Here is a 17,896-nt window from a genome sequence, read left to right on the forward strand (position 1 = left end):
GCAGGCACGCTGCGAACCGCAGCGCCAGCACCTTCGGCAGTCCCTGAATTGGGGGTGCCTGGGGCGTCTAGCGCCCACTTGCGAGCAAGCCAGCTGTTTTTTCTAGCTGTTTTTTCAGCTAGAATGGGTGCGGTAGGGAGAAATGGGATTAGGTGTAAACACCTTTCTTCAGAGATTCCCAGTGTGGCCCCGTTAAACTCTGCCCCTGTAGGAAGGGGTGGGGCAGAGGCCGTCACTCTGTGTCTTAGCTTTGCCTGCGCGTTCCAGCATCACTCCGTCCTCCGTCTGCCCTCTTCAAGCCTGGTCATTCCGTCTAAGTCTTCCCTGTCCTGCTCTGTTCAGACGCTGACCCTGTGTGTCCTGTGTGACCCTGTGATGTCCTTCATACGTCACCACTGGCCTGGGTCGTTTGCAGGGGGAATGAGGCTGGTGACTGGAGGGAAGGATCGAGGTGTCACATGCAAAGTGACAGCAGGCAGCAGTGTGGGCTGGCACAGGAGAGGGAGATGGGTGATAAGAGCTGTGTAACATGCTGCTGTGTGAATGGAACTTTATAAAAGCCAGGGCAGCACAGCCCCCAGTGAGACCCTTAGGACAGAAACCTTCCCTTCCCACCCTCCTCAGCTTCCCACACACACTTGGGAAGTTTCCTACGTGCCTCCTACCTTAGCTTTTAGGTGAAACACTTGGAACAAACTGTACCTTTCCAGCCTGATAACAAGCCATTAGCATCTCAGGAAGCTTTAAGTCAAGGCTGAAATTAATAATGGAAGGAACACTTGCAGACATGGCTGTGTGGAAGTAACCAAAGAAACGCAGGATGTCTCCTGAGCTACGCAACATTGCCCATAGCTTGTGAGGACCTGCATAGGGAGGACAGTGTGTAAGGGAACAATAAAACTATGACCCTACAAGAAGGGGAGGAGAAATGGGAGAAAGAATGGAGAGGATATATAAGGGTGTGTCTGAGTGTGCACAAATCATCTTTCTCAGTAGCCCCCAAGATTGTACAAAATTATTTGTTGCAGAAGTGTTTTAATTCCAAAGCATATGTGAGAGCAAAATATAAAAACAAGAAGGTTCTCTTTGGTTTTTTTCCTCCCTCCCATTTTATAGATAGATATGGATAGGTGAAGCAAATTTAAATCTGAGTCTAGCCTTCTGGTCTGCATGACTTTAAGCAGGAGTGGTTGGCAGTGCCTTGGATTACTAATGACTTTCTGGTAGTACAGGAAGTACAGGCAGGTAAGTACCTGGCAGAGATCCAGCTGAAGCTGTTCTTTTGTTTCTGTGTGAACAAGTCCACAGAGAAGAGCAGTGCACACCTGAGCAGTGTGGGGCGTACAGCTTACATCCTACTGCTCTCCCCTCTTCCCACCTGCAACTGCCTGGGCTGTGCAGCCTGCCTGGAACCCACAGCTGTTTCCCTCCTGAATGAGGCAAAGGGTGTTTTTTGTTTCCTTGCTATTTTCTTGAGCAGAAGGTTGTCATAGTAACCCCAAATGTATTTTTCCTATTTCTCTGCTCGACAGAAATTCTTAATTCTCTGTACTGTCATGAAATACCATGAGACAGTTATTACCTTGCCATGAAAAAGAGGCAGTTTGGAAGGCCTGTGTTGTTCAGTGTTTCTGTGCTGATGAGCTTTGGCTGATAAGGTAGCAGGATCAAAAAATTACTCTGCTTTTCTAAAAAGGTAAAATTCTTTTGCTAGCACAAGTCAAAATCGCCAGTACAAAGTATTATTATGCCTTTAGATGACAAATCTACCACATCTTCAGATATTTTCTGGTTTTGTGATAAAAGTGTTATGAATTTGCAAGCCTCAGTTTCTCTGTTCGTAAGGGATAGTGTGGTTTGCTTACAAGTTTCATTGATTCTTGACCTTACTGGTTTGCATGTATCTGCATCTACATTTGAGGCTAACTAGAAAATCTGCTAGGGAACGTTGTCTTCCTGAAAAATGTGTGAATTCAGCCAACTTACTGAATTGATGCAGTGTCTGTACGGTTCAGTCCTGTAGCTCTAACAGCAGTAAACCTGTGAACATATATTCCACAAAAACGACAGTTCTGTGATTGCTCTGGCCATCATGTAGGGCTCTAATGTCTTGTATTCCTCCCCACCCTTGCATTCTTTACCTTTGGAAGTGGGATGTTTGAATGAATACTGCTGAAAGGTTAAGATCAGGGGTTGTAAGGAATCTTTAACAAGTGGTCCTACAGAGACCTACTGGGAGCATGGTAGAAAACAAAATGTAGAGCTGCTTTGGGGACTTGCCTATTCCACTTGATGAGACCCCACCTCAATCCTGCTGTGTGGTGCAAACAGCTCACTTCACAAAAAGCAGCAGTTTCTGAAGGCCTCTGAAGGGAAGGGAGCTTAACAGTGAGGAATGAATGCCCTTCATATATTTTGAAAAGATCCCGTGCTTCTGAAAATTGAACTGTGAACATCTTCCAACAAGCCTGCATTGCTGACAGTGACAGGTAGTGGTGATCCAAAAACAAGGAACAAGGAACCAAAAGCTGAAAAAAGTATCTCCTTTCTTACACCTCAGTTCAGAAAATCCATCTCTTCTAATTTGTTTGCAGGTCAGCCTAAGTCACAAGTCATATGGTGGCTTCATCCAGCTTCATGGTAATTGTTTCTGCTGTGACTCAAACCTTTCCAGATCCGGCCATCACTTCTCTAGGGACACAAAATAACCTCTCATAGGTCTCTGATCTAGAAAACTGAGGCATACAAAAACCAGGTACATATGAGCTACTTCCCAGTGTGCTTGGCAGGCATCTGGTAGTAGCCAGGTATGTGTGTGATTCACAGGAACACTGTGACCTATAGCAAAGCTTTGGAGGGAAAGGTGAAAGCCTTTATTGGCTCACTGTGGCCAAAACAATACATATGCAAGGAAGTACCAAACAGCCTTGTGAGCTGCTCTCTGTGTGGTATCATACACTCAGATCAGGTAGTGCAGACGATCTGCTTGGTCAGCAGATACACTGCTTGGATAGCTGATACAGTACTGGATACCATGCCAAATGTTTGAACCTTTCCTGTTACTAACAATAATCTGGCGGAGAGCTGATGCTGATGTTTACCAAGTTATTGTATAAGACACAGAAAGTAATATGTTACTGATCAGACTGCTGGCTTTCTGCTTTGCTTGCAGATGACCCATAGAATTGTGTACAAAAATACCTTGTAATCATTGCTTTGCATGGCTTCCCCATGAACAAATATAACAATGTTTTCGGATTTTAAGTCATCCTAGGTGCAAGGAGATGTGGTATGTCCGAATCTGCAAGATAGGGACATTTGAGATAATCTTGCTACTCCCTTGGCACTGAAACAAGTTAAAATCTGGAGATCTTTCTGTCCTGAAACTGTGATCTCAGATCCAGTCAGAGTCTGACTGCAGTGACAGATGAGAGGAGATAATAATCTTGTCCTGTCAGGAGACACCTTTAAGGTTTCATACCACATTTCCTCTTGAAAGAGGATACTGATATAATTTACATCACTTGATACCACTCTGAGAAGGCACCCCTTCAGTTAACACATACCTTAGGATTAGAAACACGATTATGAAATTATTCCCATCAGCCTATAAATCAACATCAATTACAGCAAGTTACAGCAATGGTTCTCCTCTGAGTAAGTGATGTACTAAATGCTTTCGAAATTATTAAATACTTTCCAAATTTAAGTGGCTTACTTTGTACCTTTACCTTTTTCTAACACAATGAACCAAATACAGCCACCATATAAGTGCTGCCATAACTGACACTGTCTTCTCTTGCACCAGAGGCTGGGTTTGGACCAGTTATCTCCATACAAATTTCACTTAATGAGAAAGACATGACCCAGATTTCAGAGGAAACGAATAAGCGTAAAATTCCTAGCCCTGTTGCCATAGTTACTTGAAACCTGCTGTTAAAGAAGGTGGGAAAAAAGAGAAAGGATGAAGAGTAGGAAAAGAAGAGAGCAGTATCATGGTCAGGCTTAGGCTATATGATAAAGAGAGGCAATGATCTGGAAGGAGCAGGACCCCAGTGATGACATTCAGAGTAGGTTATCCAGAAAACCAATATTTCTGCCTTCTGGCTGCTACTGAGTTGATTCAATGGACACTGGTTATTTTTAAGTGGTTGTCACAGTGACTAAACGCAATGCACTGGTAGGTATTAGATCTGCAAAGGCAGAAAGGGATTGGGCGGGGAGAGACAGACATCTCCACAATTAATTTAATAAAGAAATTGCCTAATTTTAAACACTGATTGCTTTTCTACTTTATAGAGATTGTAAAACTTGCAGCAATGTCTTGCTTAATCAAAACAAACTTTTTAGCCTTTGTGTAAGTTGGCAGCAGAAATACTCCAGCTCTGCAGAAGCAGAACTGCAGTCATATTGCATCAGGCAGTGAGCACTGTTCTTCCACAAATGCAGATGGGACCAGTGCACCCTGTGAGACACAGACTGAAAACCTAAGAGAGCTGGTAACTGTGCTTGTGAATATTTCCTGTATTACTGTTTTACATTCTACTGCTAACTTTGAAGCCTGTCATGTGAGCATGAAGAATCAGATTGTATTTATTAAGGGCTCGGGACTAAGTGATATGAACATATCACTCTAATAGGTTATTTTATTACTTGTCTGTATCTCATCTTTTTCTTCCTGCTCTTTTTGAGTGCCTTCACATTCTTAGAACTGGCAGGTAAAGAAATAACTTGTGTCTGCACCCATACCAGTGTAATACAGATTCATGTACACTGGAAACACACACAGTTGAAATAAATGCATTAATTAGTTTGATGCTCTACATATTAGTTTGACCATAATAGAGTTTGTATCAGCATTCATGCAAGAACTCAGGGAAAACACTGGAGTAGTTATAAGACTGGTCTGTCCTAGTCTAGGACTGTATTTTCTAAGCACTTTATTTCCATGTCAAAACCTGTCTTGGTCCCAAGGAGAAAACTCTCCCTTTTTTTACTGCCTCCTCTGTCTCTAAATTTACTGAGACTTCCCCCACCCAATTCTCTGTTGTGCTGTCCTTGCTCAGATGACACCATTGTGCTTTGTATGGCGAATAAAAGGTAATCCTTAATGCTGTGGAGAACTACATTTTACTAGAAATGGGTTTTCTCTGAGAGCTGGCAGGCTGTATTGGTAGCACTGGGGCCAAGAGATTTTTCTGCTGGTTTTAGAGTAGGAAACATTCACTTTATACAGAAGCCTTAGAAGTAAAAATCCTCCAAAACAAAACAAAAATAACAAAAACACCCCCAAACAAAAACAAACTCCAAAAACCCCCAAAACAACCCCACCACCCATATACAGCAGCATTGGCAAAAATGATTATAAAGCATGAGACAGTTGTGTGAGGTTGAACAAAATTCACTATCAGTAGGTGTTATTATATCATTACATTCATTAAAGAATCTTTGCAAAGTAATTCCCTCTCTTCCAACCACACAATTATGGTTATTGCTTTCTGTCATGTAATTACCATGCTACCAAATTATTTCCACATTTGAATCATAAATCATCAAGCTTCCAGATCAAGGACACTCAATCTTGCAATAGCAGAAGAGATTGTGAGCTAATTTGATGCTATGGTCACTTATAGTCTTAAGTCTTCCCTTTCAAAAGTGACTCAAGACATCTCCAGCCCAAACTGGGGAGAAAGGGGGAAAAGACAGACTGAGAGCTTAGCTGGTACTCTCTCCCACTTGAATTCCTAAGGGTGTTGCATTCCTTACCAGCAGTGTAGCAGGACTTGCTCAGAAAGGTGAGAAATTCTTTGCTGTCTGAAGCCATGAAAGAAGACAGCAGCTGTTGCTATAGCAGTAACCACTGCAGCAGGAGAGGAAAGGCCACATGGTTCCCAGTCTTACTGTGGTGGAACAGAAGCAGAACACACAAGGCACTGCCTGGGAGCAGAGCAGCACAGGTTTCTATCCTACAGATGAAAGTTGTTATTAAACCAAGCTGTGAACTTAAAACCGAGCAGGTATTTCAGAACAATAGCAAGTACAGACAAGCCATATAATCTTACAAAGCAAAAGCAAATACTGAGCTCTAACTTCTAATTAATCAGTGAAACTCACATAGCCCCATTCTTTCATCCAGTGCTACCTGAGAGGAGTAAGAAAAGAACAAAAGGAAGCCATTAGCACCATTAAGGTTTTCAAACTCAAGAATACACCATCTCCAGTCTTCTTTAAGCTATTATTCTCCTCTTTGGATTATCCCAAGCAGCCCCATCCTAAAACTGGCCCTATGCCAGTGTGTTTCAGTGTTTTGTGCCAGAGGAGTAGGGTGCTGACTAATCATAGAATTATTTATTGCAAGAACTCCTTTTAATAATATTGCACTGATCCCCTTACACCCAACACCTTTAAACAAAGAAATGGTATGTAAACAGCTTGATAATTAGTGCTTTGATTGACACAGGCCAGAGCCACTTGGTGGCACTCTGCCCATATAAACTATTTTTGTCACTAGGCAGACTGACAGGCAGTGGAAATCCAGCCCACACTAGATTTCCCTTCCCAAACAGGGCCAGGTCCTTTCAAGTCCCATGAAAAATGGTTTGTTGCCACCCTCCCCCTTTTCTAAGTCTGCATGGGCTGCAGGAAGCATCCCTGGTTTAACATCTAATCAAAGCAAGGTAAAGCTCACTTTCTATCTGCAATTCACTCTTAAGAGTAAGAGTATGAGTCCAGTATGAAAGAATCTGAGCCTAATCACAGTGAATGGCTAAGGGGAAGAAAGAAGGAGAAAAGTAGAAGGAAATAAAGTATGGTGCAACTACCAGGAAAATGAGGGAAGGGACTCTTGCAAATGGTATCCTCCGGGTAAAGGAGCAAAGACAATCAGAGCTAATGAACAGTGATGAAAGCAGGTGAGGGTAGAGTACAGCCTGTACTGCAAGCTTCATGCAAGAGCAGCATAAAACATTTCACACCAATGAAGATCAAACTCGGTTGTAGCTTATTTTTCCCTCTAGAAGTAATATAACAAACTATAAGGTGCCAAAATAACCAGCTGTCCTTATCTGCTCATGTCTCACTACTCATTTATACAGAAGTCTAACGGTGCTTCTATTTCAGGAGATAGGGAGAAAGGGGGATGACAACTTTTGTGACAAGACAGCAGTACTGAAGGGGCAGCTTTCTACAGTAACTCTTCTAAAGCAAGAAGCAGCAGGCAGTACCAGCTTTAGCCATCCAGCAGACCTGCCCTATTTGCATCTTTCCTGTATGTCCATCAAAAAAAATTACCATCACAACAGAATTAGTAGATGGTCAGTTAAGACTTGCTCTAATTGCTAGAAGGCAATAGCTAATACTGACTTAGTTGCATAGTAAGAGCTCTGAATTCAACCCTGCCTGTCACACTCAGACTACTAAGTACTACCCACACACGCTTTTTGCTTCTGGGGGAAGAAGTTTTAGGTATTGGGATCCACAGGACACTTACCTAAATTCACTTTTACTTTTTCGGCCTGATTTGCTTCATGATGTTGCAGTAATAAAGCAACACTCCATAATAAAATTTCACTTTTGGGTCTGTTATCACAGTATGAAAAACAAAACCTTTCCAAGTATTCAAGAGTTTTATTGCCATTTGGAATATGTTTATTGTTCAAAAACACTGCACTGAAAAAAATCCGAACATACGTTCTCACATTCTTTGTCAATTTTACCTTTACAGCAATGTAACTTTCAGGCAGATCATGCAGGAAAACCACTCTCACAATGAAGTCAAAAACTACTGAAAGGCACTTGGCGTCTTTCAGATCTTAGACTCCAAACAAGTTTAGTTTTTTGCCTGTGTAAGAATTACATACATCTAGAATAACTCAAACACTAGGAAAAAATAAAAGCCACTGAGAACTTCTTAAAGAACAAAATCAGGCTTTGTTGCCTTCCTTCATTCAGTGCTAATGCTTTTGTTTTTACCAAGCCTTCTTTAAATAGTGTGCGACATAAAAATGGATGTTAATGAAGTCTCTTTACTGAGAAAAGGCATGCAGTGAGGGAAGAGGGATGGCTGCTCACCCCAGGCTGCCTATCTACACATTTGTTCTTGTAGATCAGCAAGCCACTGCTTAAGTTAAAAAAAAATAGAATAGGAATGAATGCACTCAAGTTAAATGGCTTTTAAGAATATGTTAATACAAACAATGATACCACCTACAGTTCTGTTTACTGACCTCTGTTCATGTTGATTTTAAAATGAGTTTTGTCAAACCATCGTGGGCCACTTTTGTACACTGTTAGATTAAAAAAATTGGTTTTCAAATATTGCTTGTTATTTGGGTAGCTAATGTTTTAATAAAAGGGTAATTATTAAAGATCAGTAAGGCAGCAAGACTTTAAATGTAATTGTTTACATCACTGAATAGTACTTTTTAAAAGGCAAGATAAAAATATTATTAGAAGAATTCTTGGTGGGGTCATATTCATAATGGATGTTTCTGTTTCATCCCCACCGTAATTGTCACAGCAACTGTAGATGGCATGTCTTCCTTGGTTGTCATTCAGGATGAATACATTCTCTGGCTTATTTCAAGTAATATATTTAGTTCTTTTTCTCCATCCTGCCAAAAGAAAAACAGCTTTTTTAAGAGTGAATATTGAAATACAATTGCTATTAAAAACACTTTATGAATGAAGGACATTGGTCAGTAACTTTGTATACAGAGACAAGTCCATTTGTAGTTTTGCAATCTCATTTTCTAATTTACATTTCAGAAGGTTTCATCCTCTATTGCTCCACAGTAAGTTCTTGGGGCAGAAGAGGGAAAACCCATAATCCTGATCATCAGGATTGCTTGGGGCAGTGTCTGCACTGCTTGCTACACAACAGGGGTGTGAGAGTGATCACAGTCTGTTCCCTAGACACACTCAGTTGGCTCCACCCCATGTATGGAACAGTCAGCTCTGATAAGTTTTGTATGATTTCTCTTCCAGACATACAGCTCCTTCGCAGTTTTATTGATGTTTTCCATCTCAGGAATTAGTTACCGAGATGCAGATGAACCAACAGACTGCACCAAAAAAACCCCAAAATAGCCAGCAGCTGCTGAAGGCCCTGTCTACACTCCCTCATGACCATAAGGGCTTCCTGCCTTTTCTGTGTGCAGACCTCAGAAGGTTCAAAGAAGCTGCAAAGTAGAAAGTTCTGCCTACTGACAACAAGCTTGTTAACAGGTTTGCAAAAGGTAATGAAGTTAAACAAGTTCAGGAACCATGCAGAGCTTTGCACCACAGTTAAAAATCACTAACAGAGTATTCCAGGAGCCATCAGTTTATGACTTCCTCATTTAAAAATGTGACTTGCCTGTATTTGATCAGTCGTCCTCCTTGAATAAGTTGTGCAATTTCATTAGTGAAGTGGCATGCAAAAAGAAGCCAGTTTCTTGGCTGCACTTTGTAGGCAAATCTCATGAAAGTCAAGGAGTAACAACACAGTGCTGCAAAAGATGATAGATCTTGTTAAGAGACTGCAAATATCTGCATTTTGTTGAGTCACAATTTTCCTACTAGTAAAATGTAATGACAAGCAGAAGATTTGTTGCTGCTTATGAGTTTTCCAACCACCCTACAAACATGTCCACTTTGAGGATCCAATGCAAGAAAACACAAAACAGTGCTCATTACTACACAAGAAAGCCTACATGGCTGCAGCTTTCCATAACAATTGATTTTACTCATACGCTATCCTTAGCTTATTATCTAAATTACCTCAGCCAGAAAATAAGAGACATAAGTATATGACATAGTCTGTCATATACTATTATTCTGACAATTTCTAAGACAAAGTATTTTTAAAGACACTATTCACTTAAATACACTTCTTTCTGGGTACATTTTAAGATCAGGAGCTTTCAGTGTCCGGGGAATCATGAACATTCAGAAACAAGAAGCTTTGTTATCTGCTTTCCAGAAAGATGAGAAACGATTTTGATCTACTATTCTACTATAATTTAAATACAGGAAATTACAACCCAAGAATTTCCTAGTTTTGTAAAGTTCTGACGGGCTTAAAGAAAAAATTGGTAAATTAATTGTTCAAGGAAAACAGCCATTTAAAAAGTACAAATATTGTTTTCTCATCCCCCAGGTTCTGTACACACAAACTATATATACCTGTAAAAATTTAAAAAGGTGTCTCAACATTGCTGAGCTGGGTATCTGCCACCAAAACACTATTTGCAAAACAGTTTTGCTGTACTGGAGACTATTTAAACTATTCTTCTGACTCAAGGAAGCTGATTAAGGGACTGAATTACTCTAAGCAGAGCCTAATGATAATGGGACTATAAAATTTCTTAAGCCAAAAGTATTTTGCTTGTGGGAAGAAGAATTACTCAGAATTAAGTTATTAAGTGAATTAAGGATGAGATATAATGCCAAAATTAAGCTAATAAATTAAAACTGCAAGAATTTGAATATAGAGGCAGACATCTAGGCAAAAACTACACATATTCCAAAAAGAGGTGGAAAAATATTACTTATTATTGCATTTAAAAATAGTTTCTCATTAAGAGTCACAATAGTTTCCCATAGACAACTACTTTGCAAGGAGTTAAAGCCTTGTTTGCTGCCTCTTGCACCCTGATGACCAATCATTACCATTTCCACTTTGTCAGTGCTGATAAATATTTAAATCTCGCACTAACCACAAAGGATCATTGTTCTTTATACAAAGAATAAAACTGAGTAGAGATACATTTTGAACAAGTGTGTGCAATAGCTTAAGATAATAGAAGTTATACTTTGGGAGACAGTCTGGTCTTGAAAACTGCTAAGGGTCAAGAGCTGCCTCACTCTCCCCTCCCAAATTAGTGTAAAGCTTTCCAAAAAAGAGCCCTGCAGTTTTTCAGTACCTCAATCTAAATGGCCTCTAAATTATGTAACAAGATATTTGATAACTACATCTGCTTTGATCACAAGTTTGCAAACAACTAATAACATATCACTGCTTAAATGACAGAAACTGTGTTCTAGAATCAGTTTCCTAACAAGAAGTTTGTCTCAGGTCTTACCAAATGTCATTCTGCCACTAATAATTTCTGGCGATTTCTTCATGTCATTAAAAGCAGCAACAGGAAGACCCCAGTTGGCAACTGGCCCCCAAAAGTGCTGTGAAGAGGAAAAACAAAAATAAAGTTAAACAGAAACAAAAATCTCCTGCAGTATTCTTACAGTTTTTTCTAGAAGACAGGGTTATTGGTAAAATTCCAAGAAGAGACACAGACTATTTTTAATGTCAGAGAGAAACTAAACCTTTCTTTTAGTGGTATCTACTCTTCGGAATGAAAGGTAAAGGAACCTACTCTGGATCTTCTTTCAGATCAGAGAGGAACTATCTAGAGCCATTGAAATAGAGTTCTGTGTAATTATAGTTTAACAGTCATTAACCATCTGATTGGTAGTGTCAGATACTTCAGATTTATTGCTCACTTCTGCGCAGAGAATTAGAATTTCCCTCTTTCAATTAAGGCTCCTCAAAAATATAATGAAAATGTAAGGACTTGATGAAGTGAAGAACTGAAGGTGTTTTCATTTTATGCTGAGGATGAAGAAAAGCTCAGCAAGCATCTCCTTGTGAATGCTTACACCCTCTCTTTGAAAGAGCAGGGCCAGCAAGCAAAGCAAACTTTACCCTGAAACTATTTGGTGATTACTTAAAACTCAGTGATTTAACAAATGTCTGAGGCAACAGGTGTGTACACAGATAGACTAGAGACAAGAAGTGGAAAGGATCAAATCAGAAAAACTGACAAGTTTAATTTGATGAGTATTATCTAAAAGACTCTAAACTGAGAAAAATAATGACTTAAGTTCAATTTCTGCTACTGTTATGAGCAACAAGGCTTCACCAGAATTCTTTCCACACAAGATGTACACAGTATTTGCCTCAGCTTCTTCTAAGTAGAAACTCATTCTCAGAAGTAACTTGGCCAGATACAACAAAAGAGATGCACCTCACAAGAAAAAGCTTTGCAGATACCAGCTATATCCATTCTTTTGACACTTTCTGTAACTATAACATGTTTAATGATTTGGAATTATCGGGGGTATTTAAATTTCTTGCAATTTTCATTCTAAGATAGTCTTGCCAATCTTGCTTGTAACAGTATAGTCAGACTAAAAGCCAAACTTGCTTCCTGCAGTTGCAATAGAGGAAACTTCAATAGAAAAAAGTGAGTTTAAGTTACACACACCATAGTTCAATTTCAGTGCAATAGTATTTCTGCAAATTCAGATATATAACAGTATTCCGAAGATCAGAGTAAAAGGATTTGTTTGCTATATTCCTAGTGATAGGAAAATTGACATCTGTAGTGGTTAAAGCCTCTTAAGTGCATCAGAGGAAACATGGCACAACTGAGGAGAGCTGGGTGACTACATGGTATTTAAAATGTACCACTACACCAAAGCAAACTTCAAATGGAGGGACACTACCTGTACCTGGTGATGGTTTTCTAGTCATTTCAGGGGTCTCATTCGAACAACTGCAGTTTATGAAAAATAAGCTTTTTTCTTGAATCTCTGAAATATTTGCAGCTTTTAAGAATCTGAGTGACAACTTCTGTTTAGAAAAGTAAATTAAATCAATTTGGTATTTTTATTTAATCAATTGCCATTAGAACATAACCAAATAATACACCATAGATTATGGACCATTCAAATCCAGGCTGTGAAAGCTGAAGAATCATCAGTAAACAAAAGTAGTGCAGCAGTAGCTTTTCTCTGCTGACAAGAATTTTTATTTGGAACCCTGAGATGGCTATCAGGCTTTAAGGGCCTCCAGGCAGGCAGCCCTTTGAAGTCTCACAAAAATTAAAATACACCCGTAAGTTTGTCTTTTGTCTAGGTAGAAGAGCAATTCTTCCATAGCATTACAATTCACAGTACAACAGGCATAAAATTCCCACTTCCAGTTTCAGGGGCAAACTGAAAGGGTCCAGGACAGAAGAAGAGTGCAGGATGAGTTATTTTGTACATTTTTTGTCTGGCCTGACGGCTGTTAGAGATAAGCCAGGTAGTTTGGTTACATAACAGTATTGCTGTTACGTAGAATAAAGGGCTTCACACTGCTCTGATCTTAGCAAAAGATCATGGCAAAGACAAAGCCCCTTTAAATTAAGACATTCTGAAGATGACTTGGTCATCTTAGCCTCAGACTTGCAATTAAATATTCCTACTGCATCACTCCTGGAGGTTTGTATTATGCCTTTCAGGTGCAGACAATGTCGTAACAGTACTAAGGGAAAAAGACAGCAAATTACTGAAGTTAGGAAGAATGTGAAACCAGAAATCCCCTCCCTTTTCTTACCGTACTGTTCAAGTGCACCATCATTGTTTTCCATTCAAAAAGCACATGAAAGAAAGAAGAAAAAAAACCAACACATTAGTTTTTTTTCGTAATCTACATAGACAAAAGCATACCACAAATAGAAAATAGGCAGAAGTCAGGAAGCTGTCACGGCATTAACTTTGAATAATGCATTGGTGTTAAAAAAATCCCATTTCCCACAAGAGCTATCACTGTGACAAGTGTTTGCTGCTCTTTTTCCCAGCTACATAAAATCCCATTATGGTCAGTGGAAGACATTCAACCTGTCAGAGCACCCAAGATCCTGCCCCAACTACTTTAAAGGATGCCAAAAGACATCAAGCTTTGTTGTGACAAAGCTGAACAGCTAAAATTCTTCAGTGAAAGCTTTGAAGTTGCTTGGAATTCTCTGTATACCTCTGAAAGTAGGTCAAACCAAATATTGCCAGATATGTTCCTGTCACTAAATTTGGGTCAACTGTGGCTGTAGCAAACATGAGCTATAACACATTCCCAGTGATAAATGCAATTACACTTCTGTCATGTATGTCATTTCAGTGATAATCTAGGTACCAGTTTATGTAATAACTTAATGACTTAACTATGAACAAAAGATAGACTACAGCATACATTTAATATTGTTTGCTGTAAAGCTTTTGTAACAAATGCTTACTAACTTTTAAACACTTTCTTTCTAATAAAGGTACTGACAAGACTTAGTTCTGAATTATGACTTACAAGAAGGCATTTCTTATTAGAAATAGGTAGGCTAATAGGAAGCCTGAGTTGCAGAACACTTTGTAACCATCACTTCCCTCACACTGATTTCCATGTTCTTAGATGGCCATTTTATAAATAGCTATGGTAGGGGCACAGTCAGCTCTACTTAGGAAATCACAAAGGATGTGTGTTTCAGTGAGGCTTCACTACAAGCTGGTTCAAGGTGCTTCGTTTCGATGCCCTTGGCTAGTCTAACCACTTGTTGTTTGTTTTCTCTTTAACTGATCTGCAGCAACAGTTGACTGAAGTTCACAAGACAAACGTAATCTTAAATTTCTTCATAAAACCTTAACTAAACAAGTTCAGATGTGTCTTCTGTCACCACATTTTTGTGCCAACAGAAGTCAGCCTTAAAGTGTAAGTTGTTCAGGGAAGTGAAATCCTAAAATAGAATCAAACTGATACTACTTTAACAGAGTAGACAGCTCTGGCTAAGGTCTTATGAGGTTATCCTCACAATCACATGGGAATGGAAAACATAGAAGAGGGCAAACCAAGGGCACATAGACTCTCCCAGGAAACAGGCATCCAGCCCCAAAGCTCTGCAGCCAAGAGAGTTGCAACACATGCACCACATCCAATAGTGAGGATAATGCATGCACCATGTGGACACATCTATTTCTGAAGTGACTCCATTTCAAATTAGTAGTTTCCAAGAACTAAATTCAGTCCCTTGACAAAGAAAACATTGAACTAATGCTTTCAGAACTGTGAACAGCAACTGTTGGACTTACTCAGTTTCCAAGTATCAGTTTTCTGTATAAATGTCTAGACAAGACAAGAGGAACCCAGACAATACCTTGTATCAGTACTAAGTTCATTCCAAAAAGCCTACAGTGGGAAAAACTTAGTTCTCTAAAATTTCTGCATGTATTTTCCTCATTCTGGCAATAAGAATATTAGTAGGCCAGGGACCATTCTGCAAGTATAGGAGAACTGTCACCATGTGTTTTCCCCATACTGCCATCCCCTAAGTGGAAAGGGCACTACCCTTCTGCAAAAGGGAAGATTGTTCAGTTCTCAGAGCACATAAGACAAGCAGGTGTGTGTCCTTCAGTTTCTAGCATGCATCACAGAGAACTTTTTATTTTAAAGTTTTTACGTCCTCATGTTTAAAGATTTACTAAAGAGAACTGAAGAACAGCTAATTTTGGTTCTATTACCAATGCTAAGTCCTCTGAAGTTTTTTTTTTAATTAAAAGAGACTTCCTAGACAGCTCACATCAGTTTAAGTGCTCAGGCTTTCCAGGCAATGAACTGTCTCTATTTTAAAGCCCTCTATATTAAGAGTCCCTACATTTGCATTAGTGCTGAGTCATCAGGAAGAGACATTTCAGAAGTGCCCCAGCACACTGCAATGTCCATGCTCCTTTTCCTGTTACCAGGAGATTTTTGCATTCCTTGCAATTCATTATGTGATCAAAGCAATTTAGGCTTCCACCACAAGAAGATGACAGCTTGTCTACAATGATGTGTTCTGTCTTAAAAGAGGAGAGAAGCTGTTTTATTAGATGTTTTTCAGAAGATGTTTTAAACCAATAGGACAGGGAATAAGAGGATGCACTTGCCTACTGTTATTGGCTCAGATAGCATGACTGTAGTGACAGCTGTCATTTTTAGACTCTGGAGAAAAAACACAACTTCGGGTTCACAATACCTAGTTTTAAATAACATTACTGCTGCATTTTACAAGAAGCAGGAAAAGTCTACCTACAGCTTATGTTCTTCCTATGCTCATTTTGAACCATTAGGAGACAGGGTAGATTTGTATTTATATGATTTACAGTTATTCAGATCTCTATTAATCACCACTAGAGAAAAGCCAGATGTGAAACTGGCAGAACAATTAATTTTTAATGACAGTTTTAAAAGCAACTTCTCCTGTTTCTTTGTGCAGTATCTAAAAGCTAACCCATGACATAATGCAGTTCCAATGCCAGATATATCCACCTGAGCAAAGCAGCATGCAATCATTTTGCTTGCTTTCATGTTTGCAGCTTATGAAGCTGAAATCAAAGTTACTTATTCCAATAGATGTCTTCAAGTTTTTGATTGTCCCAACCCATAATAATGGAGCACTTAATCCACCACTTTGGGTAACCTAAGTCATTCTATTGAGGGTCAAGCAATCTAAAGCCTATCACTGGTATCTCAGACAGCACCTTAATTAATTAATTCAGACAAACAAGTTTCATGTTGCTAAAGCCTTGATTAGATGCTGATTTTTAGAACAGACACCACAGCCTCAGAGATTTAAAGACATTTTTACTCCATGAGCAAAGAAAGGCCTTTTTTTAAGGGTAGAGTCCTGTAGTTTGGGGAAGAAATCACCTTCAGGAAGAAATGCAAAGAGATAACTGTCCATTTCTTCTTATGCAGAAGACAGACAAGTCTTTTACTGACAGCTGTTTAAATTTTAAACTCAACAAAAAGCCAGTAACTTAGACACTCATCTCCTAGTGAGCAACAAACAATGCTGAAAGGCCAGAGCAGATGGAGCAACTGGCTTTAGCTTTTCATGACACACCCAGTAACAGGAGTACAAATTAAGCGGGTACCTACGTTATAGCAAGGCAAAACACATTCCATCCACAATGGCAGAACCCTGTGGAATGCTCTTTTTACTGAGATACAGCCACATACACAGCTTCTTTGAAAACTAGGTGAAATACATCTGAAAGTTTTTTTTTTTAAACCCTCTCAGTCTCCAGTGAGGATAGAGATACTTCCAGTAACTGTGATGACATTAGGAAGCAGCTGTTATCTCATCTGGATGTTTGTTTTTCCAGTTATGAAGCAGATTACTGGTTTAATGGCTATTTACATGCTTCACATGAATGCTGTTACAATCAACTAAATGTTAACACTCATATGCATCTATCAAGCTTACATGGCATCCTCAAGACTTACAAAAAGAATCACAGAAGCCTGCTCTGGACTTTTGTTTTGCTTCTAGGTTCTCTTCCTTCTCATATTTTTGTCCCACCGTTTCTGTGGATTTTGATTTTGTGAATACCAAACAAATTGAGCAAGCTTCCCAGTGCCTCACCATCCCCATGGTAAAGCACTTCTTCCTAATATCTAATCTAAGTCTGTCCTCCTGAAGTTTAAGGCTTTACATTATAATCCCTCGTCCATGCAGCCTTTTACCATCTCCTGCCACTTGAAACAAGACTGCATTTCTCAGATAAACAGATGTCCTCCTACATGCTTGCTCAACATCAAACACCAGGTGCAATAGATGCAGGCAAAACAGCAAGCAACAGCTACAGCAAAAGGTTGCTCAACCACCTTTATTAGAAGAGACCATTTTTATTTGTTTAGTTTGTCAAACAGCCTGTCAGCTGGAGAAACTTCAGCCTGCCTACCCGAGACTGTTCTGCACAGAGGTTCAACAAGATTTAAGTGTGCCAAAACTGTTCTTTAAGGCAGTCTTGTAGTTGCAGTCCAGACTGCCATATCCCTTACCCCAGCACGCAAGACAAAGCTTGACATAAGCACTGAGCTGTCCGGGAAGCGACTTAAGCCACGCTCCCACGACAGCGGGTTTCTGACAAGCCTCTGCAAAGAGATACCTATTTACACGTACTCAGAGATTCAAATAACCGATCTTCAGACTGTATCCATGATCAGGCTCGCTTCCGCCAAAGGCAGAGCGAACATCTTTCTGCCCTTGTGTCAGGCAGCGGTCAGGCTGTCCCGGTCCCGGGCTCCTGTGCCCGCAGCCACCCCCGTGCGGCAGCGAGCCCCTGCCCG

The 17,896-nt window shown here is 39.8% G+C and overlaps 1 protein-coding gene across 1 annotated transcript; it reads right to left on the reverse strand.

The window, feature by feature from the left end:
* Nucleotides 1-7,606: 7,606 nt before the first annotated feature.
* On the reverse strand, nucleotides 7,607-11,221 carry MPC1 (mitochondrial pyruvate carrier 1). Its single transcript, XM_005416273.2, has 3 exons — nucleotides 11,064-11,221; nucleotides 9,356-9,488; nucleotides 7,607-8,612 (listed from the first exon to the last, which is right to left on the reverse strand). The coding sequence occupies exons 1-3, from the start codon at nucleotides 11,104-11,106 to the stop codon at nucleotides 8,594-8,596; spliced, it is 195 nt and encodes a 64-aa protein (XP_005416330.1). The 5' UTR covers nucleotides 11,107-11,221; the 3' UTR covers nucleotides 7,607-8,593.
* Nucleotides 11,222-17,896: the final 6,675 nt, after the last annotated feature.

Source organism: Geospiza fortis, unplaced genomic scaffold (assembly GCF_000277835.1).
Source record: "Geospiza fortis unplaced genomic scaffold, GeoFor_1.0 scaffold41, whole genome shotgun sequence".
NCBI classification, from domain to species: domain Eukaryota; kingdom Metazoa; phylum Chordata; class Aves; order Passeriformes; family Thraupidae; genus Geospiza; species Geospiza fortis.